The sequence below is a fragment of the Bos grunniens genome, chromosome 4, assembly GCF_055505025.1.
Source record: "Bos grunniens cultivar Pamir isolate PY7600 chromosome 4, Bosgru_T2T1.0, whole genome shotgun sequence".
Lineage (NCBI taxonomy): Eukaryota > Metazoa > Chordata > Mammalia > Artiodactyla > Bovidae > Bos > Bos grunniens.
This window is the reverse complement of record NC_141168.1, coordinates 26103646-26130052: the sequence shown is the minus strand read 5'-3', so window position 1 is coordinate 26130052 and position 26407 is coordinate 26103646. Positions and strand designations below refer to the sequence as shown.

General features: G+C 51.8%; 2 protein-coding genes across 11 annotated transcripts in view; both read left to right on the top strand.

Annotated features, from left to right (window-relative positions):
• LOC147373809 (carboxypeptidase A5) overlaps positions 1-8677 on the top strand; it is a 91764-nt gene extending 83087 nt beyond the window's left edge. For 5 of the 9 annotated variants that reach the window (XM_086395642.1, XM_086395644.1, XM_086395643.1 and 2 more), the window contains 7 exons: positions 1049-1147; positions 1722-1823; positions 3036-3137; positions 3484-3594; positions 4020-4110; positions 7347-7546; positions 8356-8677. In XM_086395642.1, coding sequence (XP_086251768.1) covers positions 1049-1147; positions 1722-1823; positions 3036-3137; positions 3484-3594; positions 4020-4110; positions 7347-7546; positions 8356-8652 — 1002 coding nt within the window. In that variant the 3' untranslated portion in view covers positions 8653-8677. Of the gene's footprint in view, positions 1-1048; positions 1148-1721; positions 1824-3035; positions 3138-3483; positions 3595-4019; positions 4111-7346; positions 7547-7804; positions 7890-8355 lie in introns of all 9 variants that reach the window. The other 4 variants (XM_086395646.1, XM_086395645.1, XM_086395654.1 and 1 more) reach the window with 1 other exon arrangement.
• A 2576-nt stretch (positions 8678-11253) lies between these two features.
• CPA1 (carboxypeptidase A1) lies at positions 11254-25827 on the top strand. Of its 2 annotated transcripts, none has more exons than XM_086395660.1 (10): positions 11254-11394; positions 19715-19796; positions 20262-20495; positions 20741-20842; positions 21578-21679; positions 21876-21986; positions 22573-22663; positions 23173-23372; positions 23886-23970; positions 25562-25827. In XM_086395660.1, the coding sequence occupies exons 3-10, from the start codon at positions 20379-20381 to the stop codon at positions 25747-25749; spliced, it is 996 nt and encodes a 331-aa protein (XP_086251786.1). In that variant the 5' UTR covers positions 11254-11394; positions 19715-19796; positions 20262-20378; the 3' UTR covers positions 25750-25827. The 2 variants fall into 2 exon arrangements, with proteins under 2 accessions (XP_086251786.1, XP_086251785.1); XM_086395659.1 differs by lacking the exon at positions 11254-11394 and adding an exon at positions 19056-19271.
• Positions 25828-26407: the final 580 nt, after the last annotated feature.

The window sequence follows — 26407 nt, the reverse complement described above, 5'->3', positions numbered from 1 at the left end:
GTTCTTGCCCGGGAAATCCTGTGGACCCAGAAGCATGGTGGGCTTCAGTCCACGGGGTCGCAAAGAGTCAGACATGACTGAGTGACTACGCAACAACCACAGAGGGGCAAACCAGGGTGACTTTGGGTTGAGGGCCTTTGCTTTCCCTTTTGTTGCAAAGAGGCCCAGACCCCTCCCACGCTGTAGTCATCGCTGAGTCCTGGGGTGTCTTCATCCCTGGGTGACAATGTAAGGGTATGAATTTAGGATGAAGGGCACCTGCCCATTTCACTGACTTCAAAAGTGGGGAAAATGCCCCGGGATGATGTGGGAGGTCAATTCAACTCAGGCACTATACTGCCCTCTTTGAGGGAAGTACCACAGAAGGGCTGAGAGCCAGCTCCCAATTGCCACTCAAGTAAGGATGCTGCTTTGGCTCATCTGTACTTGTGTTTAAGAGGCAGTTAAAGTGGTGAGTGAAAGACTATTGGCACATTAGGTAAAGTGGTTTGGACAGGCTTTTCAAATGGCTTGGATGTCAACTGTCAGGGCTACTTCCTGGAGTAGAGTGCATGATGTGGGCCAGGTGAGCCCTCTGCTCTCCCAGGGGTCAGTGTCCATAGTTCAGCTTGGGCTTTCGCTCAACAGAGTGTTCACAGAGGGCAAAAGCAATGTTGGCAGCCACCCATGAGCATCTTTTCCAAAGCCCTTTGGTATTTGTTATTACATTTTATCCTATTGAAATGGGCAAGGGAAGTCCCAATTTTCAAGCTGAGGAAACCAAGGTTAAGGTTCCACAGCAAGTGAGTGGCAGTGGCAGACTTAGGACCACATTCTCCAGACTCCTTGACCCATCCATGCTCATTTGGGAGAAGGCAGGGTGAATGCCAGCTTGCCAAGCAGAAGAATCACCCCGCAACCTGGCATCTCCTGTTGCACAGCTCACACTCATGGCGGCTCATTCTGCTGTGTCGACGCTGTCTTTGTGCAGCCAGCTGAGGCAGGGCCCGGAAGTGGCATGCCTGGCCCAGCCTCGCCTTCCCTTCCAGTATGTGCTTCTGCCTCCCAGGTGCTGCTGGACGAGGAGAGAGAAGCCATGGCGAAGTCCCGCCGGTTGGAGCGAAGCACCAGTAGCTTCAGTTACTCCTCTTACCACACCCTGGAGGAGGTGGGTCTGCCCCATCAAGCTCTAGACTCTGCTGTCCTCTTGGACCCTCGGGTTGTCCAGACTCAGGGCTCTGGGGCTATAGGAGACTGTGAGCTGATGCCTAGAAAGTGTAGAGCAGACACTGGGAGAAAGTTATTGATGTCTGAGATAAATAATCCTGCCTTCAAGAACCTTAGAATCTAAAAGGGGCAGGATGACTAAAAACAACACTGCAAGGACTATGAGATCTGTAAGTGGATTGAAGGGGTCAATAAAATGGAAGTAAGAGAAACTTCCACCAGAGAGAGCCTTGCAGGCTAACCCTAGGGGACTGAGTAGGCTCAGCATATGCTGCTCTTCCAGGCAAAGGCATAGCACTGCACGGAGGTGAAAAGTCTGGGAATCCAGGCTGACCACAGCTCCTGCCTTAGACCCGAGGGTAGTCTTTGATTTTTGCAGTTCTTTTAGATCCTCAAGGGAGGTGGGAAAGCATTAAAGAAGGTGGTAGGATCAGGGAATGAGAATATTCAGAGAGACCCTGGGGTTTGCTCCCTCCCTGCTTAACTGCCCATCTGAGAAACTTCATTCCTTCCAGATCTATACCTGGATTGACACCTTTGTAACTGAGCATTCAGATGTTGTCTCAAAACTTCAGATTGGCCACAGCTTTGAAAATCGGTCCATCCTTGTTCTGAAGGTAAAAGCTGGGAGTGTTGACTACCAGACTGTACAGTGAGTGCCTCAGGCATAAGACTGAGCTCGTGTGGGGTTGTGGCTGGGTGGGAGTCAGCCAGTCCGTTTGGGGAGAGAGATGTGTACACTCCTGTCCTGAGGTGATGCACAAGCTTTGGGATGGTGGTGTTCAGGGACCCACCCCTTGTAGGTGTGGACAGTCGGCAGTGAAGTGAACCAGGCAGGTCCTGGGTCAGGAATCTGGTGGGAGGTTTGTTAAGGAAATGGAACTGCAGAATGGCAGTCATCACCTTGAACTGGGGATGTGAGTGTGAGTGAATCAGCATTCTTCCTGTTAACTCAGCTGCTTCATCTGGTCAATGGGAAGAGAGGTACACAGAGGCCTCATTTACAAATGACTGAGGCCCTCTGGCTTAGGCAGCCCCATGGATAGGCCTGAGTCTATGAGGAGACCTTCTAGCCCTTCACAGAGCCCACTGGAAACAGGGTTCCAGTACGCTTGGCGGCAGCAGTGCCCTTGGCCATGAAGGCGGCAGGAGCGGTGGAAGTGTGAAGCATACTGGAAAACAGTTCTTTGTATGTGCCCTGAAGGGCACTCGAGAGTGTGGAGCATGCAGGTCATTTGGCACGCAGCTCTCAGAGAAGGCAGACTCTGCTGTCCTCACAAGTGCCCTGGGGGACTCTTCTGAAGGGTCATTTGGCCTCGGCTAACGTGGGACTTGACTTCACCTGTGCCTGCTTTGATTTCTCATAAGGGCTGCCTGTGTTCTCTCTTTAATGTTGTCTAAGCTCTTGCTACTCAGGGTGGTCCCTGGACCCACAGGAGCAGCATTTCTGAGAGTTTGTTAGAAATTACCAACCTCACCTTCCAGATCTACTACATCAGAATCTGAATTTTAGTAACATCCCTGGAGGATTCACATGCCCTTGAAAGTTTGAGAAGCACTAGTCTAAAACACTTGCAGACCTGGGCAATTCTGTGCTTCTGACTAGATCACTTTGCCCTGCAAGAGCATCACTGTGTTGCCAAGGTCCCCACCTGTGTGCACTTTCCATGGGCTCCTACACATGTACCCGCACATATGACCCCCCTCTCAGGAACAGGGAGCCACCCCAGGCCCTGAAGATACATCTGGGGCCTCCTTCTAGGCAGTCTGGGGACAGCCCTGTAGCTGTTGTGGTTCAAACTTGTGTGGGGCCTGGTGCTTTTCCCCAGTTCAGCACTGGAGGTTCTCGGCGCCCGGCCATCTGGATTGATTCTGGAATCCATTCCCGGGAGTGGATCACCCATGCCACCAGCGTCTGGATTGCCAAGAAGGTCAGCATGGACCATGGGGGCTGGGATGAGGTGGAGGATTGAAGCTGCTGAACTATTTAAGGGCACCTCCAGTTGAAAACTTACTTGGTTCATCTGACTTGGGGTGCTTTCTGCACACCTGCCCTGTGGAACAGCCGCCACGTGCTCTGGCCATTTGCAGCCCAGAGCCCCCACCTTCTAGTTGTTGAAAATCCAAGTCTTCGGTTCTGCACAAGGATGAACCTGATGACCTGATGCCATCCCTGCCTGTAGCCAGTGGCTGTATGGATATCCTGCTCTGCTCTGGAGGGGAGCCCGCCAGGGCCTCCTGTCCCTCAGTCTGTACCCACTCAGCCCTTTCTTGCAGATTGTCAGTGAATACAGCAAAGACCGTATCGTAACAGATGTACTGAATGCCATGGACATCTTCCTGGAGATTGTCTCTAATCCCGATGGGTTTGCTTATACCCACAGTATGGTGAGAGCACCTAAGAGGGAGGGGCTTAGGGATCAGGGTCAGCTCTGGGGGGAATGGAGCAAAGAAAGGTCACAGTGGCTTTGGGATGCTCTGCTGAGGTTCCCTGGGGACAGACCCTTTGGGGGCTCCTTGCAGAGTCTCCATGAGGCAGGCGGGCTGCTCAGGTGCTGTGGCTGCAAATGTTGCCCTCCAACTGCCCAGGGAAGTCCACTGTTATTTGGTTGTGCTCAAGCCTCTCGCCATACCCCAGCTTTAACCACAAAGCATTTAATCTGCAGCCATGGCTCAGTATGCCAGCCCCATCCTGCCCTAGAGATTGCTTCCTTTCGTCCCTCCCTGTCCCACCAGACCCGCTTCCTAGGATGTCAGAGGCTCCCACCCAGAAAGGGCTCAGTGAATGAGTCACCTGCCTTGCACTTTTTCAGAACCGCTTGTGGCGGAAGAACAAGTCCACCAGACCAGGAATCTTCTGCATTGGTGTGGATCTTAACAGAAACTGGAAGTCAGGCTTTGGAGGTACCTCAGTCTGCTGCACCCCAGGGGCAGGGCTGGAGAGAACTTGGTCCTTGGCACATCTCCCACACAGATTATGTTGACGCATAACCGGGGAGGCAGAGCACTTAGCTAATGCGAGTGAGTCATGGCAGGGACAGGCGGGCACATGCCTAGGATTGGCTGTGATATATGGGGAGAGGTTGCATATGTCTGTTAAATGTATACATATGCTAAACCTTCGTGGGAAACAGCTCCTTGAATGGGGACTAACTGCAAGGATCAGATCCTAAATATGGCAGAGAAAGGCTTAAGGAGGTTCAAAGTAGTCTTGCTTGTTGTTCAAAACCCAGGATTTATGGTGCCCCCTGAATATCTCTAGCCCTTCCTTGAAGGGAGCATGCCACAAGAAAAGGTCTCAAAACTCATTCCCTGAGAACTGTGACCCGAATTTTGCCCTCTGGGGAGGCCGGGACAAAGGTTTAAATATAGAATAAGCTAGTTTCTTATCATCAACACTGACTTAAGCCTGGCTTTTATTTTCCGTCCAATTACTTTATGACCCTGGGCTGTTGTGTATCCACAGGGCCCTGTGATCCTAGGGAGGAGTGGGCAGCTTCCTCCTGAGTTCCCTTGGTGTTCTTCCTTATCATCTCTCTTGCCGTGCCAGGGGCATAAGGACCACACGGGGAAACTGAAACAGAGACCAGTATGTGAACCCTGCGAATGCAGCAGCTTGATGGGTGGGATGCTGGGTCTAACCAGGACAGTCTCCAAAGCAGAGGGTTGAATAGGCATAGCCCTTGGCCTCCAGATGTGGCTGCCACACTATACCAGGAGTCAGAGTTTAGCTCCACAGGAGACAGTGCTATTGAAAAACAGATCTGCAGACCTGTTTGTTGGCTAACCCAACAAGGCAGAACATTCTAGATCCAGATGCCCATTGTTTCAAAAATCTGGCTTCTTTGAATCCGTTCTGTGAAAATAAGGATAGCTCTGAAGTCTACAGAGCAAAACCAGTCAGCCCACAGTGTAGGGGTCGCCTGAGAATCTGGGTTGTACTTGTAACTGCTTGTGTAAGGAAACACAGCTGTGTAAAATTAGGCATTTCCATCTCCAAATAACCAGACATTTGTCCCAAGAAAGCATCCACGTGGGCCCCTTAGAACTGGCTGAAGTGAGTGCCTATCTACCCTGAGACAGACTGGCTAGAAGAAAGACAAATTACCTCTTAAAGAAAATATCTTTTGTGGGTTTCACCACAGGGGGGAAAAAATCAGTATATACACAATGTGGAAAAAAAAGTGGAAAAAAAAAAAAGCCCAGAGGGGACAAAAAGCTCCCATAATCCCACTGCCCAAAGATTACTGCTTTTAATAATTTACCGTGTCCTTCCAGCCAGTTCCCCTTCCTACAAATTACATTTTTGAGAAGGAAAAATAAATAGCTAATGAACCCATTAGCAGGTACTTGTGAAACAGGCAGGCTCGGAGGACTTTGTGAACGTCAGAGAGAGGCAGGCAGCTAATTCCCATTTGGTCAGGGGAAGATTAGTTTATTCTGCTTAGCTCAAACCAGAACTAATGGCCTGAAGTGTTTCTCCATATTTGGGCAAAGCCACCTGGTCGTTGGCAGGGGAACCGCTCTCCGTGCGTGGGCTGCAAACGCAGACAAAGCTCGCAGCCTCCCCCGCTCCGCTCATCTGTTGCTGCTTGTCATTCATCAAGTGCAGCAGGTGCAGGAGCTCCCAGCAGACACAACAAATAGGGCCGCTGTTGCTGGGCCAGCTCCAGCCCACCAGGCTGCTCCTACCCCTTTGCTCCCTGCAGGCACACCCCCTTCCAACCAGGGTCAGTTCTCACCCCCTGCGAGGTCGTGCAGACCAAGAGGGGATGCACTTTCAGGAGACAGAATTGCCTCTGGGCCTGCCTGTGGCCAGAAATAGCGAGTATCTGGTTAGTGACTCAGGCAGGAAGATTTTGTTTATGACTTTATTATTGCCTTAATTTGATTTCTCATAATGAGTAATCTGTAGATCATCCTTCCCACCTATACCGCCCTCACCTGTACCCTTGGGGAGGACCTGTTTGCTGCAGTCCTAGAACAGCATCTGAACCAGTCCATGGGCAGCCACCTAGGTCTGCAGCCAACTCACTGCCCTGCGGGTCAGGGGCGTGCTCTGGCATCCTCAGGAGGCTTCAGAAGTTGGGCAGCCCCTGGCTTCTGACCGGGCTTCTGTGCAGTCATTTCAGGGAGGAGAAGTGAGAGCAGGGCCTGGGATGCTCCTTTCATGTGTTCCTAACCCCCAAATCTTGACCAGCCCAGCCTAGCCCTCCACCAACTGGCCACTGGGGAAGAGAGGAAAACAAGAGAGGAAGAAAAGAGATGGGGAGCGAAGAATCTAGTAGGAGATGGGAACAAATTAAAGTAGAGGAACAGTTACTCTTTGCCCTCCTTCCAACTTAGGTCCCCATTCAGAAGAATTTTCAAGCGTTTTTTGCATCTGTGCTTCCCAAAGTAGTCTTAGGCAACTATGGTGATCTGTTCTCTCTTTCCCCAGCTCCAAGTCCATGCTGTCCTTGGGTTGGCACAGCTTGTGCAGACACTATATCTGAGCACTCAACTGACCCAAGCCTTCCCCATGGAAATGGAGGGTCGGGAGAGAAGGGTCAGCTCACAGGGGTCACTGCTCATAGGGGAAGCCAGGCTGGAGACTTAGTGGCGACTGCTGAGGCAGGCCTGACTTTCTAATGGAACCACAGTCAGGACTTAACCAGAAGACAAGCTAAGGGAGCACTCTGCAGGGCCACAGAGTTGCTGAGTTGTGGTGTGGCAACACTCCTCTGATGTATTAGACCAGGGTATGCAGCAGTAACAAGCATCCCTCCAAGTCTCAGCGGCCTAACACAGTAAAAACTTTTATTTTTCACGTACGTAAAGTCCACTGTGGGTAGGTAACCCTCCTTGACAGCTGTCTTCCATTGGTGACAGAGAGATCCGGGACACGTCTCCGTTTAGAGGGTTTTGTTGTTGTTGGTTTAACCACACAGAAGAGAGTATCAAGAGGTCATACTTGCTCTTAGCCTCAAACTAGAGGTGACCTATCATTACTGCTCACATTCTTGTTGGTCAAAAGTAGCCACATGACCTCAACCAAACTGCAAAGAAGGCTAGGATTAGAGAGGAATACAGAATATTTGTGAGAGTCTTTCCGACGCCTGGGAATTTGAACCCTGTGGGTGCCTTTATTCTACTTCCAGGAAACGGTTCTAACAACAACCCCTGCTCAGAGACTTACCATGGGCCCTCCCCTCAGTCAGAGCCAGAAGTGGCTGCCGTCGTGGACTTTATCATGTCCCATGGGAACGTCAAGGCTCTGATCTCCATCCACAGCTACTCTCAGATGCTCATGTACCCCTATGGCCACTCTCTGGAGCCTGTTTCAAACCAGGAGGAGTTGGTGAGATTGGCTGCTTAGGGCTTGGGGGAGGCATCCCACAGACTCTCAGCTGGCCCTTTGGTAGGGAGCAGGGTGGGGGTGAGAGGCTTGTTCTCACATGTGATCAAGTTCGCAGCTGGAGATGCTGTGCTTCCTTCCCGCAAGAGCCATCTACACATTCAGCTTCCAAGACTCCTAAGTCCTTGGTTCACAGCAGCTGGTGAGGGTGTGGGGGAGTGGGGACCCACTGCCTCTCACTCTCTGGATTGAATCTTGCAGTACCATCTTGCCAAGGATGCAGTGCAGGCCCTGTATGAGGTTCATGGGATCGAGTACATTTATGGCAGCATCAGTACCACCCTCTGTGAGTGAGCCGTCCCCTGGCTGCTGCTGCTGCAGGCGCCACATCCACCTGGGCTCAGGCAGGTGCAGGCTCTGCTGGCTGGCAGGCCTGGTTGGCCACAGGGCTGTGCCACAGATCCAGCGGGGCTGGGCCAGAGCTGATTTCCACATCTGAGTACGAGGGTGAATGGTGGTACCTAGACCCAGCACCCACTTCTCTGAAGCGTTAATTAGTGCACAGCTCCTGACGGCTGGCTCACTGCGATGCCCCATAGGCGTAAATATCCCAAGTCTGGTGGCCTCCAGGAGCTTTCATTTTGCTAGAGCAGAGCATGCACTGGGTGAGCAGGGTGTGGCCCGGGTTGAAGCCCGGGCCAGGAAGCTGGGTGTGGTCTGGGATGGGTGGGGGTTTGGTCTCCAAGGCACACTGTCTTTGCAGGAAGCCTCTGTGCCTTGTGACCACACCCTGTTCTTCCTTTTGTCCCCAGATGTGGCCAGCGGGATCACAGTTGACTGGGCCTATGACAGTGGCATCAAGTACTCCTTCAGCTTCGAGCTCCGGGACACGGGGCGCTACGGCTTCCTGCTGCCAGCCACGCAGATCATCCCCACGGCCCAGGAGACATGGATGGCCATTCGGACCATCATGGAGCACACACTGCATCATCCCTACTGACAGAACTGCTGAGGGGAGAGCCAGAGGAGTGGTTTTCTTTTCCGAGGCCTGGGCTCCTCCTGAAACCCAAGTTATGGATCCCTTCCCCATCCCTGCCCTGACTCCTTAGGAAATAAAAACAAATTTGAAGAGGCTTGGTAGCTTCTGGTGCTGGCTGACACCCCTTTGGGTTCAGGAAGGTACAGGGGCCTTGAAAATGCCTCTTGGCCTTCTAGGTACCCAGGAGAAAGGCAAGACTAGCAGGCATTCCCTTTTCTCCTCTTATAATGGTCTCGGGGCCCCAAACAGATAACACACTCCTTGGAGCTACTAATATCCACATCATCCCTTTGGCACTTAAATGTTAAGAGGACCCTGGAAGGGGCAGTGTTTGATCTGAAGGAGTGGATCTCCAGGGGCGGCGTTTCTGGCACCCTGAGTGAGAGGTGGGTACAGACAGGTGACCTCCTCTTCCTGCCACATTTCCCATCCTGGGTAGGGAGGAGTTGCCCATTTTGGAGTGACCTGTTCAGAGTCCCCCATTTCGTCACCTGGATAACAAAACTGAACAAGTCACTGGTTTGTGACCTACTCTTCCTGGGCACCCTCAGATGCTCCCTTGGTCTTGGGAGCAGAGTTTCAGCCAGTCAGAGCCAGTATAGCAAAGCGCTGTACATCCAGAGAGAGAGAGATCCTCTTGTTCCTCACCACAGTCGTCATGCACTAAGAAGTTAGTCCAGGCAAGGCCATTTACTAAGAAAGCACTTTATCTCAAGGAGAGACTCTAAGACACAGATGAGCTGCCTTCTACCATCCTCAGGCTGCTTTGTCCCTTTTGCGTTACCCCATCACTAGGGAGCAGGGATAGTGGGTCTGTTTGCCCTGCCTTCAGGGGCAAGCAGGTACCACCAAGAAGAGGAGGTCAACTAGAGAGCTGAGTGGGGTTGTGTAAGTCTGAGGCAGAAAGCAAGACCTTCATTTACAAGGGCCAGACTTTTGTTGTTGTTGCTAAAGGATTGTGGGTACCAGAGAATGGATACATGTATGTGTATGGCTGAGTCACTTTGCTGTGCCACTGAAACTTTCACAACTCCAATATAAAATAGAAAAAAAAAAAACAGAATTGTGGGTACCCATGAGTCAGCCCCTGCAGGACACAAAGAATGCAGGGTTTTACAGACAGGGAAGAAAAGGGGGTATGGTGGGAATAAGAGCAAGTTCTGCTTCCCACCCAACCTGTAGAAGAAGACAGAAGCTGGACCAGTTAGTGGAAAGAGAGCATCAGTGGTGATCAAAGCTCTAGGTACGGGCCATGTCCAATATGGCGCCTGAGCCAAAGATTAACAGTGGCTGATAGGGGGTCTGGACAGGTGGTTAGAGGCAGCCATATGGCTGGGTACACATCAGTAATGCAGCTGTTGAGAGCTCTGAGCAAAGAAATGAGAAGGTTGGCAAGTGAGAAGGCCTAAGGTAGAGGCAAGAAGGCTGAGCTGATGGGCCATGCAGCCAGTGGCCATGATGGCATGGTGGGCATGCCTGTGTCCAGGGCCAGCTATATCTAGATCATCTCCAGGAAAAAGGCCAGCGACAGAGGAGGAAAGAGTCCTGACTCGGGCTAGAGTTCCCCTAAAGAGACTTGAGTTTTTGTGTGTTTTTTTTTTTTTCAAAGCTGGAAGCGGCCTAGAATTTCCAAGCTGAATTTTTCTGCTATTAACAGAAACCCGAGGCTGTGGGCTAAGTTAATATAAGCTATAGATAAATAAAGCAAGTCATACTTTTGCACACTGGAGTCTGTGATTATAACTTTTATGCCCTTTGCACAAATATTTTTATTTCAGCCTTGAGGGGAGGATATTCCTGGTGTATAGACTCATTAATAAGCTCAGATAAGGAGAGCGTGATTTGGAGAGGTTTTAAAGGTCATCAAAGGCCACGCAGATGGAAAGTTGGAGATCTGAACTTGGGTTTGTCCAACTCCAAACCCACCGTGTCACCGTTTGTCTTAGTGTGGCCCAGGGCAGAGTCTGTAGGGAGTCATTTAACATAAAGGTGGCTAGATTCCACCCCCAGACTGAAACAGACTCTCTGGGGTGGGCCCCCAATTCACCTTTTTACCATCTTGCCCGGAAGATCTGAGGTTTCTTAAAGGCTGAGGACCTCTGATCCCTGCTCCCCTGACTCCCCTGACTTGAAGGAGCATGTTCAAGTCTCCCAGGGACTCCTGGGGCTTTGGGCCTCCTACTCTCTGCTGCTATTAGGGCCGAAGGTGGCTACAACACTGGGGAGCCAGTCACCCTTCTCCAGAATATTCCCAGGGGCTGCCTTGACCCTAGCCTAGTGCAGCGTAGTCTGCAGACCACAAGGATCAGCATCACCTGGGAGCTTGTTGGAACGGCAGGTTCTCCGGCCACCCCAGCCCTCCTGAATCAGGATCTCTGAGGAGGGGACCCAGGTGATGCTAAAGCCTAGTCAGAGAAGCACTGTCCTAGAGGCCGCAGATATGGACTCTGATGGGCTTCCCAGTAACCGTGAAAATAATCAACTGTCTTCTGGCACACACTACACACCAGGAATGTTTCCAGGGATTCAACCCATTGCCTCCTCACAGCTCCAAGAGGTAGGCTAGTACTGTCTTTCATTTTCCAGAAGAGGAAGCTCAGACTCAGACTGGACGTTGGCTTTTAAAAGGCACACAGCTACTGAGTGGCAGGCCTGGGACAGGCCTGCAGGTCACCCTAGTCATGCTCGAAGCTCTTCAGGACCAGGGCCAGGAACTCATTCTCACAGCCACGTTGGCAAGATCTCTGTGCAGCCAACAGGCCCTCTGAAGTTGAAGCTGAAACGGCTTTCCAGAGGGTGGTCTTCTTAAAAGGTAACTTTCCCCTTAAAAATCCTTCAGTGACTTAAAACCCACCCAAGGTATTGCTTGGCTGGCCCTGCGAGGTGGCCAGCCATGTCTCACCTTTGTTTTAATGCCTTATTCATCAGCCCAGCCTCTCCAGTTTTCTCTCTGTTCCTTCAGCTCCTTCCCAACTAGAGGCCTTGCACGTGTTGCTCCTCCTCATCTGCAATATTGTGTCCTCTTCGTCTTCCTTCATGTGTCCCGCTCCTTAAGATTTCCCCTTCAGTATAATTTCCTCACTAGTCCTTCTCAGACCACCCACTAGAAGTAGGTCTATCATTTCCTTTTCTCAAACCTTATTTATTTCTTTGGGTAAACTCCGGGAGTTGGTGATGGACAGGGAGGCCTGGCGTGCTGCAGTCCATGGGGTTGCAAAGAGTCAGACACGACTGAGTGACTAAACTGAACTGATTAATTTCTTTGACAGCAGTGATACTAATTGACTTCTTTATCTGTGGTTCTGTCTACTGCTATTTGAGAGCCTATGAGGGTACTGACCCTGTCTGGGTTATTCCCTCTCGCTCGGCTCCTGTCAGGCACACAGTAGGTACTCAGTATTGAAGGGGTGTTTCTTCTCCTCCGCCTAGTGTGGGTTTAGCATAGGTGACAGAAACCCATCTTGCTGCTGCTGCTGCTGCTAAGTCGCTTCAGTTGTGTTCAACTCTGTGCGACCCCATAGACGGCAGCCCACCAGGCTCCCCTGTCCCTGGGATTCTCCAGGCAAGAATACTGGAGTGGGTTGCCATTGCCTTCTCTAATGCATACATGCATGCTAAGTCGCTTCAGTCGTGTCTGACTCTATGCGACCCCGTGGACAGCAGCCCACCAAGCTCTTCTGTCCACGAAATTCTCTAGGCAAGAGTACTGGAGTGGGTTGCCATTTCCTTCTCCAAACCCATCTTACTGTGGCTTAACCAGATGAAGGTTTTGTTTCTCTTAACAAGTCATCTGAGGTGGGCAGTCCAGGGCTAGTTCAGTGTGTCCATGATGCGTTGGGGACCCTGACCCCTCTGGCCTGTTCTGTTTTGCCACTCTGCGATCCTCTTGACCGCTAGTCTGTCGCCATCATATGACTGAATTCCAGACAGGAAGGGTAAGGGGCTGAGATGACTGTCCATGAACTTAAATGTACGTCTTATTGGCTGGGACAGTCAGGTGGCCAGGCCCACCTGCAAGAGAGGCTGGAAAGTTGCTTCCTAGCTGGTCACATTGCTGACCCTCCCCCCAGACTTGGAGCTCTGCTGGCAAGGAGGAAGGGGAGTATGGATATTGGAAAGGCAGCCGGCAGACTCTGCTGCAGCTTCTCTGAGAGGGCAGAGGATTTTCAGGGACCTCTGAATCCATTTCTTTGCTCTAGCTCATCAAGTGACTGACTGAATCATAAAGCCATAGAACTTTCCAGCTTAAGGAGTCCTTTGAAAGTTTCTAATCCAACACTTTGCTGTTATAAAGACTGGAGGCCTTTGGATCATCCGACTTATGCAAGGCCCCACATAACCCTAATGGCTGAGAGAAGCCAGGGACCGTCCCCCGGGACTGAGGGGTCTCTTCTAGCAAGCCCAGGGTGTGATGGCGGCGGGGCCTGGGGTGCGGTTTAGGTTTATCAAGTAAAAGCTCAAGACTTAGACATGCAAGTTTGGGAGCTATTACAGAATAATCTCTTTTTCATAAAGCTTGAACTGCCCCCCACCCCCCGCCGCCCCATTTCTTAGGTATATAATACTAAACAAGACTTTTTCCCCCCTGCATTCTGCTTGTTTTTTTTCTCCCAACAGACTGTCCTTTTTTGGTATGTTTTTCATCCTTTTCACCAGAAAAATTTATGAGCATTTATTTGAAAGAAAAAAAACATTGGAAAAACTGAAGGGAGAAAGAGCGATTATACATATGGAGAGCTATAAAGAACCACAGTGAATGTGCTGTGGTTATTGCTTTCTTAGAAAAACAAACTAGGCAGGCAGTTTGGAATGTGAAAGAGTCCTGTGTGAGGGCAGCGCGGGCGGCAGGGGCCGAGGGTGATGGGCTAATGGCTGGGGTCCTGGGAGTCCAGCGAGGTGCTGTCCACTTCCCCCTCCTCCTCCCTCTCACCTCTGCATGGCCCCGACAGGGTCAGAGAGAAAATGACTTTACTGAAAGATAAAGTAAAAATTTTAAAAGCTTCCCTAGAAAAATAAGAAGGCCCAGGCAGCCACACAGTACAAACTGAGGGAGAACCCAGCTGACGTGGGACCTGTCAGCGCTTGACGAACGAGGCCATGTTCCTCTTGCTGGTGGGGTGTGTGTCCTGAATAACAGCTCCAGCCTGTTTGCCTTTGGAGGGTCCATCCTCCAGGATGCAGGGCCATCCTTGGGAATGATGACAGGGTTGCAAATCTATTCGTTTGTCCATTGCTAACCTCTCCCCGGGGTCTGCACTCGGCCTCTTGCTCTGTCCTAACTAACTAGCTTCACCAAGTTCTGTGATTCTCCATCTGCACCTCACCTCCTTACCCATCAGCCCACCTCCCTGAATTCCCCCAAACAGAGTCAAAACCAGGGGTAACGTCTCACGAAATTTTCCTTGGGAACACAGAAGGGAAATGCAATGTAGAAAATAAAACACCTAAATTGGATGCTGGAGATTGCTGCCACTGGAATTCAGAGGTGGTTTCCTCTGCCTGTTCCTATTTTGCTGGGGCAGCCCATCCTGCCCGCTAAGGATAGGAATGCACCCCCAAGTGCTCCCCAGCTCCTCTTTCAGGCTGGGTCAGGAACATTTTTCCTTGTGCACTTGGGGCACCCCCGCTCAATGTTGCTCTCTTCTGCATCTCTGTTCTGAGATTTGGGCTCTGATTTTGACTTTTTTTTTTCTTCTGATTTTTCCTAAAGACCCACTGGAGTGCTTCTTTCTGCAGGTGACTCTTCTTCCAAAGAAAATTTCTGCCTCCATTCTAAGGATGAACACTGCTAGCTATGTTAAAGTGATAGCTCCATAACGTGAAAGCAAACAAATAGTCTCTACTGGGCACTCAGTTATGAAAGTAGAATTCAAGGAGGGCTGCTGATGGACCTTTTTCTCCTTGTCTTCCGTGCCTCCCACCAAGACCGCCCTCCCTAATACAACCTTAGCAGGACGTGGTCCCTCTCAACCTACACTGCCCTGGGAGCACTTACCCACTGAGAACTCCAGGGCCCCTCTGTCTCTATTCTGACCTTGCCACAAATCTGGCAGACCTCTCTCCACTCTGCCCAGGGCAAAAATATAAATGTCCTAGAATCATAAAGGGTCACAGCTGTAAGGGACTGTGGAGATCATTTTGACCAACTCCCTCATTTCGTAGATGAAGAAACTGAGGTCCAGGGATGTGCAGGCACCTGCCCTAAATCATATGCTGGTTTGTGGCAATCACTGTACAAAGCATTGCTGTCCCATTTTTCTCTCTTCTGAAGTTAGACAGTGTCTGTATTAGGTGGGTTCTTTTTTAAAACCAAAATTTATTGGAGTATAGTTGATTTACAATGTTGTGTTAGTTTCGGGTACACAGAAAAGTGAATCTATATATATATATCTCTCTCTCTCCACTCTTGTTAGATTCTTCCCAGTATAGACCATTGCAGAGTATTGGGCAAGGTTCCCTGTGCTTACAGTGGGTTTTTATTAGTTATCTATTTTATAGCTAGATACATTTTTCAATCACGTGTGACAGAAAACCAACCTGAAAAAGCTTGTGGGAAAGAAGTAGAATTTGTTGGCTCATCCCTAAAGCTGGGGTGGGGGCAGGGTGGCTCTGTCCACCTGAGTCACGTGACCTCAGAGTTGGGAAGGGTGGACCTTCGGGGAAAATGAAGGTGCTGTTATCAGCAGGAGGAGGATACTGGGTGGGCAAATAAGAGATGTCCTTTACAGTCCACCACTTGGCTGCCCCAGATTCCCATAGATGTCTCTTCCCATGCACACTGTGTTAGCACGTACAGCCTTAAACACACCTGCCAAAGGGAGACAGCTGCTGTCTCATGCATTTACTGCACCTAGCCACTCTGACTGCACCCATTGTCTTCTCTTCCAAGATCTCCCTTGTCACTGGCCCCCTTTGATCTCTAAAGTGGACATGGGGGACTGTGTCTCCTTATGCTGCTTTAGCAACCCATTTTCTAGGTTTTGCTGTGGGGATCTCTAAGCATTGTCTTAGAGCTCCTATTGACCATGCTTGGGTGTTTTCTGGCAACAGGGCTGCCATGGATGTTTGTCCAGCTTGTGCACTGCAGAAAGGTATTCTGCTTAGGACAAGGAATGATGTCTGTCCAGAGCGGGAGGGCTGTCTTTCTCCATTTCCCATAAAGACTCTCCTGGGCTAAAATTTATTGTCTTCTGACAATACAGGTACTTTAAAAATACCTGTATGCTTACCTTAGTCAGTGCATCAGTTAGAATGCTTTTTACAGGAACAACAGAAATCCCAATTAATAAAAACAAAATGTATATTCTTTCATATTATACAGTCCAAAGGTGGGGCAACAGACTGGACAATGTCCAGAGAAAGGTATCTCCTTCTCAAGAATGGGGAAATGTTTTCTAGAAGTTTCCTTGCTGGTTTCCCCTCATATCTCATTGACGAAACTGGGTCACATGCCTACCTCTAACCAATCACTTGCAAAATAGAATGAGATTCTTTGAAGACTGTCTTAGACCAATCTTAGAATTTGGGCTTCCTTTGTGGCTCAGCTGGTAAAGAATCTGCCTGCAATGTGGGAGACCTGGGTTCGATTCCTGGATTGGGATGATTCCCTGGAGAAGGCAAAGGCTGCCCACTCCAGTATTCTGGCCTGGAGAATTTGCAGAGTCAGACACGACTGAATGACTTTCATTTCACTTTCAATCTTAGACCTTATTCCTAAGCTGGGAATGGGGTGATTTGCTGAGGGGTGGCACCCACATACACTCTGGGTTTGCTCAGCCAGCTCAGCAGCAGGAAGGAGGAACACTGAGTGCACTGAATGCCGGTCGATGTGGTGACAGCAGGGCCGTCTGTTTGCACTCGGGCACTTGCCCAGTGGCTTGTCCTTGAGTCTAGATGCCAGCCTGTTTTCTTTCTCATGTGACCAGGTCTTGGTGCTCTGCCTGTTCCCCCAGCTTTCAGCCCAATGGCCCTCATCTTTGCCCTCACTCTGGACTGATGTGAAACGTGCCCGTGGGTAGAAAGGCAGAGCTGTGGCTCTCTGCCCCGGGTTCCAGTCCAGCAAATTGGTCTTTACCAAAAGGCAATGTTCAGCATTTGGAGGGACCCCAGAAATTAGGCTTAACCTCTATCTGAGACCCACATTCCTCTGCCACTGTGCTCTCAGCTTGCTGCTCAGTGCTGACCCTAATTTCGGCTTGTGGCACCCTCCCTTACTGCTCCCCCCTTTCCAACGGGCTTGTCTTTTCTGAAGGGAATTCACAAAAGACCAAGAATTAGCCAGCACCCCCTTCAACATGGGTAGTGTGCATGAAACATTAAAAACTATAGGGCAGCTTTTGACTTAAAAAGAGAAATATTGTTTTCATAATGCAAACTAAAGAAAGGCTCTACAAAACCTTTCCTGGGGCGGGGGTGGGGGGGTGGGGGTCCGATTAGAACATCTTGAGAGCCCTGTAGGATACTTAGGAGATGAGGGGGACTATGAGGGATGGGTGAGACATGGTTCCTGGTATCAGGAAGTGTATAGTCTCACTGGGGAGACAGAAATAACACTTTAGGAATGATTAAGGAGAAATAAATGTGTGTTTGTGTTCAAGCACCAAACAGTGTGATAAACATCACTTCCCTGCCCTACCTGGCAAAATCCAGTCATCAAGACCCAGGTCAGATTTCACTTTCTTGGTAAAGTCTTTGCTGGACACTCTTGGCTGGGTCCACAGTTCTGAGTCCACAGCCCTCCTGGTGCCTTTCACACCACATTATGGAAAATGCGATGCTCAGGTCTCCTATAGCAAGGAGAGCGGCCCAAGGAGTGTCTTGCATATTTCATCCTATCTTGATGACAACTTCTTGGAGACCTATTGGAGAACCAACACGTTGGCTGGTTGTTTCTGTCTTTCCCACTAGATCTCTGTCAGCATCCTAACAAGTCATTGGGGAGCCTAGTGGCCCGATGGTCCCATCGCTGTGGTGTGATGAGGCCCACGTGTCCCCTGGGCTGTTCTCAGCTGGTGACTGAGCACAGCACAGCTCTAGTACCAGCGTTCCTGTTGGAGACAGGATTCCCTGAGCTGCCGTGTTGGCTCCAAGGTTCCGCGTCGGCCTGGCTGAAATGTCCTCAGAACTGTGCTGCTGCCTGAATTCCTCCCACCCAATCTGCCTTCTGCTCCTCTCCCAGATGTCAGTTCTGCAGCGAGTGAAGGCTCTTCTCCCCCTCCCCTTTATCTCTCATGGGTATGTCTCCCCATGAATGTCATGCGTGTTTAATTCTGTCTCGGTGACTGAAAGCATCTTGGAAAACTTGAGAGAATACAAGCAAGTTGGTTACTTCTGTGTGCCCCATCAGACCAAGTTCCATGAGATCAGGGGCCCATCTATCTTGGGCATCATATCAGGGTGGAGCGGAGGACCAGGCCCAGAAGGATGAATGAGCAAAGAGATGAGCATTCATTCAGAGATGGGACAGAGAGGTGGGAGAGAAGCCAGAGGAAGCTTCAGGGAGGAGGTAAGATTTCCCTGGGGTGTGGAGGCCAGGCAAGGCTGCCAGAGTATAGAAAGGAACAGTTTTCATGGAGGCTCAACATCTGTTGAGGATGAATTCAGTGCTTTATCACCTTCCCGGAGCTATGTTCGGGAGAGTTGTCGGTAAACACAATGGGTCCCTCTGCCTTGGCCTAGGAAATTTGGCCAGGTAGGGGGTGGGCTGGAGAGGCAGAAGGAACAGATGGAAACCAGAAAGGGCCGCCTTGGCTGTTTCATCAGTGCCCGAGCCTGAGGCCCTGACGCAGACCAGGGCCCCCAGATGCCGCGAGGGAACCGCTTGACCCCTGCGGATTAGGGTGGATTTGTGTTAGATGTCTCTTCAGTGAGGTCAGCATCCTGTATGCTGTGCAGTCCCCACAGGGGTCTGGCCCTGGTTCCCACCATCACACTTTCTGCTCAGAGGACATCTGATTACAGCTCCCACCGAGGGCAACCCTTGATTCCCAAAGCCCTGGAGCAGCAGGGAGGGAGGGGAGCTTCTGCTCCTGTGTTGTGGCCTGATTCCCACAAGGCCGCCGAGACTGGTGGGAGTGGGGCTGGGAAGTTTCCTTCCCAGGGCTGTGCCCTTACAGGTCAGGCGACCCTAGACAAAACCAGGGTGGTTGAGGAGCCAGCAAGTCTGGCTCCCAGCTTGCTCTCTTGTGGGAACAAAAGAGCTGGCGTTCGGGAACGTGGGAGAAGGGGACACCCCACACAAGGCCCCAGCTGGTGTGGCCAGGCTACAGGGTCCCGGCTTCTTCTCCATTGCCGGGTCAGTAACAGGACTGGAGGATCTGTGGGCAAGCAGGCTTCCAGCTGGGAGGCCTCAAGCCCTAGCTGACCCTCAGGCCCAGGCTGGGCCCTCATGGCCAGAGGTTGAGGCCTGGCTTATCTCTCCAGCTGCCCTGTTCCCTGCCACTTTATCATGGAGGGTGGGCCGGTGTCAGAGCCCGGAACTCCCCTCCCCGCTGCCCGTGGGAGAGGGCCCAGGTGTGAGTAGAAGGACTACGCTTGGGCTTAGCTGGGAGACCTCTGTCCTGGGAGAGTTTAAAAGGCCCCAGGACCTTCTCCGCATCAGCTGACCTTCCCAACTGACTGCAGCATGCAGGGGCTGCTGATTTTGAGTGTGCTGCTGGGGGCTGCCCTTGGCAAAGAGGACTTTGTGGGGTAGGAGCATGGAGAGGAGGGGGTGCTCAGAGGAGAGATGGGGGAGCATTCATCCGCCAGCCAGCGCCTGGGGGAGATACATGGGAAGATGGCCAGAGGGTAGCAAATTAGCACATCCCAGAAGGCAGGCTGACGGGGGACCAGGGCTGAGAAAGGGTCCAGTCTCTCAGGACAGCCTCGTGAGCCCTGGAGAATCTGAGCCCTGAAGAGGAATTTTCAAAAGAGGAGGCAGGAGGAGGCCTGGCGGTCTTTGGAGAGAGAAAGAGTCTAAGCTGGGGCGGTGACAGCAGCAGTGTCTAGAAGGTTCCAGGGAGCCTAGGCCTCCCATTGCTGGGATCCCCTGTGCTTCCCCTGCTTGGCCCAGCCCCCCTGCTCCCGCCTGGGGAGTGTGCATGGCCGTAGGAGCTGCTCAGGCCCTCAGCCTCCCCTCCCGCTCTGCCCAGCCACCAGGTGCTCCGAATCACTGCCGCCGATGAGGCCGAGGTGCAGACGGTGAAGGAGCTGGAGGACCTGGAGCACCTGCAGGTCAGAGGACGTGGGAGCAGCCCTGAGGCCCCAGGGTACCTCTGAGAGCAGACGGGCTTGCCCCAGACCTCCACCCACCTGGGGCCACCTGGGACCTGGGCTCTTTCTCCCCAGCCACCCAGGAATGAGCCATGGGACCAATGATCCCTGTTAGGATGTGATTTAAACCTCCCAATTCTGGAATCTTGCTGCCTTTGCGCATCTGAACAAAAGGGCCTCCCCCACCCTCCTCCGTCCCAACTTCTAGTTCTTGTCTCTCCCTTGTTGCCTCCAAGCCCCTCCACTCTGCTTCCTGGGCCATTCACCTGACCAGACGACTTTGTGCCATGCCCAGGGGTTCCCTTCATCCTCTTCCCCTCATATTCATGCCCTATCCTCAGTTATATGGGAAATTGTGGCGCCAACGCTCCCTCCCATGGGTGTCCTTCCCCAGCCTGCAGTGACAGTGGCTTTTGTCTTCCCCAGTTGGACTTCTGGAGGGGCCCTGGCCAGCCAGGCTCCCCCATCGACGTCCGAGTGCCCTTCCCCAGCCTCCAGGCTGTTAAAGTCTTCCTGGAAGCCCATGGCATCAGATACAGGATCATGATCGAGGACGTGCAATCCCTGCTAGACGAGGAGCAGGAGCAGATGTTCGCCTCCCAGAGCCGGGCCCGCAGCACCAACACATTTAACTACGCCACCTACCACACCCTGGATGAGGTAAGGGACCCCGGGAGGGCACTGCTCCCCACAAGCACCAAGCTCTTGGTCAGACTGGCAGATCACATCAGGGCCAGCCTGGATGTGTGTGGCCTCTGCCCTGTCTCCACGCTGCCTGGAGGCTCTGGGTTGCAGCTGCTCCACATTCAGGGCTCACAGCAGGCTCGCTCAGGGAGCTGCTAAGCGAGGCATCCAGGCTCCCTTCGGAAGCCATGAAGGCAGCCTTCCCTCCTCTGCCCCTTCAGATCTATGACTTCATGGACCTGCTGGTGGCCGAGCACCCACAGCTTGTCAGCAAACTCCAGATTGGCAGCAGCTATGAAGGCCGTCCCATCTACGTGCTGAAGGTAATGGGTGCATGCCAGTGCATGTATGTGGGCACTTCCTCAAGAATGGATGCCCGCATCTGTGCATAAGCCCAGGGTGACAGAAAACACAGTTATACAGACTCCGTGTGTAGCACAGGTGTACACACACCTGTACACACAATTTAAACTTTTAGGTGACTCCCCTGTTCCCAGTAAGGTGGCACATTGTGCAAAGTATCCCAGAGTTGGGTAGTCCAAATAAAATGTTTTGCTCGTGACCTTCGACAGAGCTATGTGTGGGCCTGGGAACATGGTGGGGCCCGGGAGTCTGGCCAAGTCATGTTTGCCCCACGCTACCCACTCCAGTATTCTTGGGCTTCCTTGGTGGCTCAGACGGTAAAGAATCTCCCTGCGATGCGGGAGACCTGGGTTTGATCCCTGGATCGGGAAGATCCTCTGGAAAAGGAAATGGTTACCCACTCCAGTATACTGGCCTGGAGAATTCCATGGACCGAGGAGCCTGGCAAGCTACAGTCCATGGGGTCGCAAAGAGTTGGACACAACTGAGCAGCTTTCACTTTCACTTGAGCTGAGGGCAGGAAGCTAGGCTCTGCAGGATCCCTGTCCAGACCCACCTCCGTCTCCCACCTGAGTGATGGCCCCTCAGATGGAGCTTCAACCTGGGGTACAGAGACCAGACAGCCTAGGGTGCACTCCCTTTCTGGGGGGCGAGATGGGGCCCCAGCTGAACTATTTCCTGTTCTTCTCATCCAGTTCAGCACTGGGGGAAGCAACCGTCCAGCCATCTGGATCGACTTAGGCATCCATTCCAGGGAGTGGATCACCCAGGCCACTGGGGTCTGGTTTGCAAAGAAGGTGAGCCTGGGGAGGTGAGGGTGCTCTCAGCTGGTGGTGCATTGGTATCCACGGCCCACAGGAGCCCTGGCCCCTGCCTCCCATCTGGAAGCAGAGGGAGGCTAAGGGCAGGCATCCATTGGTCCAGTGCAGCAGATGCATGGCCTGGCCTGCTCTGCCCCTCTGCTCCCTAACACCGCCCTCCCCCTGATCCCAGTTCACAGAAGACTATGGCCAGGACCCGAGTTTCACCGCCATTCTTGACAGCATGGACATATTCTTGGAGATTGTCACCAACCCTGATGGTTTTGCCTTCACCCACAGCCAGGTATAGCCCTTCTCCTGTTCTTGGGGGAAGCGGGGCAAGCCTCTGTCCTCTGAGCCCCACAAGCTACTCTCCTCTAATCTCAGCCCCTAGAAGTTGAGGGAAGGACAAACAGACCTTTTCTCCTTGACTAGGGGTTCTTGACCTTGGCATTCTTGACAGTTTGGGCAGATAATTCTTGGTGTGTCGGGAGCTGTCCTGCGTAAACAGCATTCTGACCTCCTCAAGCCCCCAGATGAGACAACTGAAAACATCTCCAGCTTGTGGGGGACAGAACTGTCCCCAGTGGAGACATACTCCCCAGAAATTATTTCCTGCTTCTATTTTATTTCTATGGGACAACTTGCGACCAATCAGCTATGTATGGGGTTGGGGGAATGCCACATGCCTTCTTCACTTTCCACCAGTAGAACCCTCTGCCAAGTGCCACCTATCATCTCCTCCATTTTCCTTCAGCCAAGAGCCTCCTTTGCAGATCTTCCTCCCTGAAAACCAGTTGTAAATGGTTTCTGATCCCCTACTGTGTCCACACCCAAGCTCTGTGTTGATTGTGACCCCTATGGGGTGGCTAACCATTTTCCTCTCTCAGAATCGATTGTGGCGCAAGACTCGATCTGTCACGTCGAGCTCCCTCTGTGTTGGGGTGGACGCCAACCGGAACTGGGATGCCGGCTTTGGGAGTAAGGCCCAGTGTGGTTTGGGGAGCAGGGACGGGACCCCCAGAATGGTTTTTTACCATCCTTTGTCATGTTGCTCCACCCTGCTCCTGCCCCTGCCATGGGGGCACGTGGGGAATGCCGGGCCCTCCTCCAAGGTACTCAGTGAGGAAGGTGGCCTCTGAGACCTACTTGCCAGTAAAAGGAAAGTCCTCCCAATGGATCTGAGGTCTGAAACCCATCCAGGGGTTTTCTAGTCTAACTTCAGCCCCTTCCGTCCATGGTCACTGCACTGCAGGGAGCAGTCTCACATGAGGACCCTTCTTACCTCTCTGGGTGTGTTCATCAGCTCTGTCCAAGTTTGGCTGGGGAGGGAGGCCCAGGACCCCCAGGTTATAAAAGGCCTCTGCCCTTTCCTTATCCAGGGTGGGGGTTAGGCCTCGTACATCTCACCTCGTGCAAAGACCAGAAGCCCCTGGAAACCAACTACTCAGGTATAAAGAATGCCAGCTCTCCTCTCTCCCCTCCCACAGAGGCAGGAGCCAGCAGCAGCCCCTGCTCGGAGACTTATCATGGCAAGTATGCCAATTCTGAAGTGGAGGTCAAGTCCATCGTGGACTTTGTGAAAGACCATGGGAACTTCAAGGCCTTCCTCTCCATCCACAGCTACTCCCAGCTCCTCCTCTATCCCTATGGCTACACAACACAATCAATCCCTGACAAGACTGAGCTGGTATGTACCTGAGGTCTGCTTGCCCTCGCATCCCAAAGGCAGCTTTGGGCGGGCCCATCAAACCTGCTGAAGGCACGAGGGCCTACGCTGTGCCTGGCACCCCTTTCTCCCATGGACCCCTGATGGCTTGGGAAGACCAGCAAGGCTGATTAGACTCTCCGCCTGGGAAGCTGAGGCACAGAGTGCTTCAGTCACTCTTGTCACATGACAGAGCAAAGGGCAGGGCTGGACTTTGAGCTAGGACCACAAGTTCACACTTGGAGCTGCAGAATGACCAAAGGGCAGTGACGTACCAGCCAGACAGCCCATAAGCTCAGAATCATAGGGCTTCTGAGTTCCTGAGACTGACCCTGCAAGGCCCAGTGGGCTCCATGCTGTCTGCTGGGGGTGGGCTTCTGCAGGGCGTGTGCTCCTGGGTCACCCTGCCAGCCCCCAGGATACCCTGGCACTGTGGTTATGGGGGATCTGGGGTTGCTGGCCGTGACAAGTCATCTTGCTTGGCGTTTTCTCCAGAATCAGGTGGCTAAGTCCGCTGTTGAGGCCCTGAAGTCTCTGTATGGGACCAGCTACAAGTATGGCAGCATCATCACAACAATTTGTAAGTGTGCACGGTCTCGTGGGTGGTCCTGGGAGGAAGCTCAGTTGACTTTTCCTGCCCACGGGAGTGTCTCTCCCGGAGGAAGTAGCCAGGGGTGCCCCAATGTGGGGAGCATGGACAAGGAGAATGGCCCCGGCTGACTGTTGGCTTGGTGGGCAGCGGGCCCTTTCCTGACGTGAACTCTGCTTTCCTTGATACCTTCAGACGAACACTTCAGTTCCTCTGAGAACTCTTGTCCCCTTATCTTGGGGTTAAATCCAGCTTCATACATGGAGCAGGTAGAGAGTTCTGCTGGCTTTGTAGATCCCCCAAGAAATTCAACTTAAAAAATACTTCTCCTCCAATGCCCATCTATTACAGAATATATTTTATCTTTGCTCAGCTTACTTATCCATGCAATGTATCAAATAGAATTAAGTCAACAAATGTTTATTGGATACCTATGATACACTAGGGCTTGTTTTGTGTGCTTGAGATACAGTTGGGAATAAAATAAGCAGACTTCTATTCTAGTCAGGGACAGACAATTTATTCTAGACAATAAACATGAATAAGGAAATGATATTGTGTGTTAAGTGATCAATGCTAAGGAGAAAAAGAACTCCCAGGACAGGGTGAGGGGACTCAAGTAATGGGGGTAGAAGTGGGACGGAAGCAGGAGCCTCAGTGAGAGCAAAATTTGGGCAAGTGTTGAAGGAAATGAGGGATGGAGCCAAGAGGCTATTTGAGGAAGAGATTCTAGGCAGAGAAATCTTCTAGAACAAAGTCCCTACCACGTGCTCTGGGGTGGTGTGCTTTGGGAACAGCAGGAAGAGCAGAGACTCACTGGCTGCAGCAGAGACGGGTCGGGGGTGGAGGAGGTTCCGTAGGGCCCTGGGGGGATACAGCAAATTTGGGGTTCACTCTTCAGGGAAGAGTCCTGAAGAAGCAGGGCACAGGGACACACGTCTGACTTCCTGCCCCAATTGCCCAGTTTTGGGGGGCAAGTGGGGTCACCATCTCACCTCTGGCTGGCCTTGTTTTTGGACTGTTTAGAGTTTGTTTGGAGACTGTTTCAACCCTGAATGAAAAGGTTTTTGCTTTGTTCAGAGTGTTGTGGGGTTCAATTCTGACCTGGAGCCACCTCCTCCTCCCCAGCCCAGTTCCTCAGGAGCTTTGTTTATCTACTGCAGAGCTGTCTGCCAAAGACAGCCGAGGGCTTCTGCTATGACTCTGGCCCTTTGCACTTTCCCCCTGCAGAGCAGGACCCTGGGGGACAATCCTGGTTACCCAAGTGGGCAACTCTGGAATATGTGGGGGCTTGACCCAAGCTACTATTAGATGGAGGCGGCTTTCTAAATCATGGGAGCTTCCTTGCACACCCTAGTGAGAGGAGAACCATTGCTGGTCTGCCTCTCTGGGCCTCTTGGACTGCAGTCTTTCAGGGGAGCTTCTTGGGAGGAAGCCAGGCTGCTTGGTCAAGAGCCGGAAGGTAGCAGAGGCTGACTCCAGTCGACACTGCATGAGGCTCTCGGCTTGGGACTGTTAGCTTGGCCCATGCAAATATTTTCAAGTGAGTGACCTTGTTCTGCCGGTTCTGCTCCTGCCGCAGACCAAGCCAGTGGAGGCAGCATTGACTGGTCCTACAACCAAGGCATCAAGTACTCCTTCACCTTTGAACTCCGGGACACGGGGCGCTATGGCTTCCTGCTGCCAGCCTCCCAGATCATCCCCACAGCCCAGGAGACGTGGCTGGGGGTTCTGACCATCATGGAGCACACGTTGAATAATCTTTACTGACCCAGCCCTCCAGCACTCTTTTCCTCCTCCTCTTCAGCCCTACCCAGGCAACCAAATAAAGTCTGAGAGTACATGGAACAGAATGGACTCTCGTGTGGGGATGCATGTGGCATGTCTGTCTTTTCAAGCTGGGGCAGAAGTAATTTAGTTCCTGCAGATCTCAGTGGAAATGTGTGGGTGGTTGGACTAGATGACCCTTAAACTTCCCTGCATTCCAAGGTCCTGTGAAGTTGTATCCAAGTGGCATCTGTTTTAATGAGACCACCCTGAGCTCAGCTCGTCAGTGGGGTGATTTGTTCATACCTTAGGAGCAAGCAGCAGCCACAGCTGCTAACCAAATGCCCAGCACCCCGCCGTGGTAAGGAATTCAGCTTGTACAATAGTCTAGCTAGTTGGATCCATTCATCTACAAAAGCAATAACCCTGAGTATGAAATAGAATAATCCTGGTGGTCACTGCTTTCCCAGATGGATGTCACAGTCAGGCAAAGCTTTCTATACAGCAAAATATGGTCTCCCACTCCTGAACTAAATTGGAAGAAAACAATTGCGTTAAACGGAATCATTTAAAGATAAAAAACAAACACCAATCCCAGGGCATTTTTATTAATTGAAGTTTATCGCAAAGACTTTGCCTTTAGAGACAGAAGTAGTTTACT

Excerpts from the sequence above, each read along its gene's own strand:
- CPA1 (XM_086395659.1), top strand. The coding sequence starts at position 19,207 with ATGCAGGGGCTGCTGATTTTGAGTGTGCTGCTGGGGGCTGCCCTTGGC. Across the intron at positions 19,797-20,261 it reads AGGACCTGGAGCACCTGCAG|TTGGACTTCTGGAGGGGCCC; the intron begins GTCAGAGGACGT and ends TGTCTTCCCCAG. Across the intron at positions 22,664-23,172 it reads CTGGGATGCCGGCTTTGGGA|AGGCAGGAGCCAGCAGCAGC; the intron begins GTAAGGCCCAGT and ends CCCCTCCCACAG.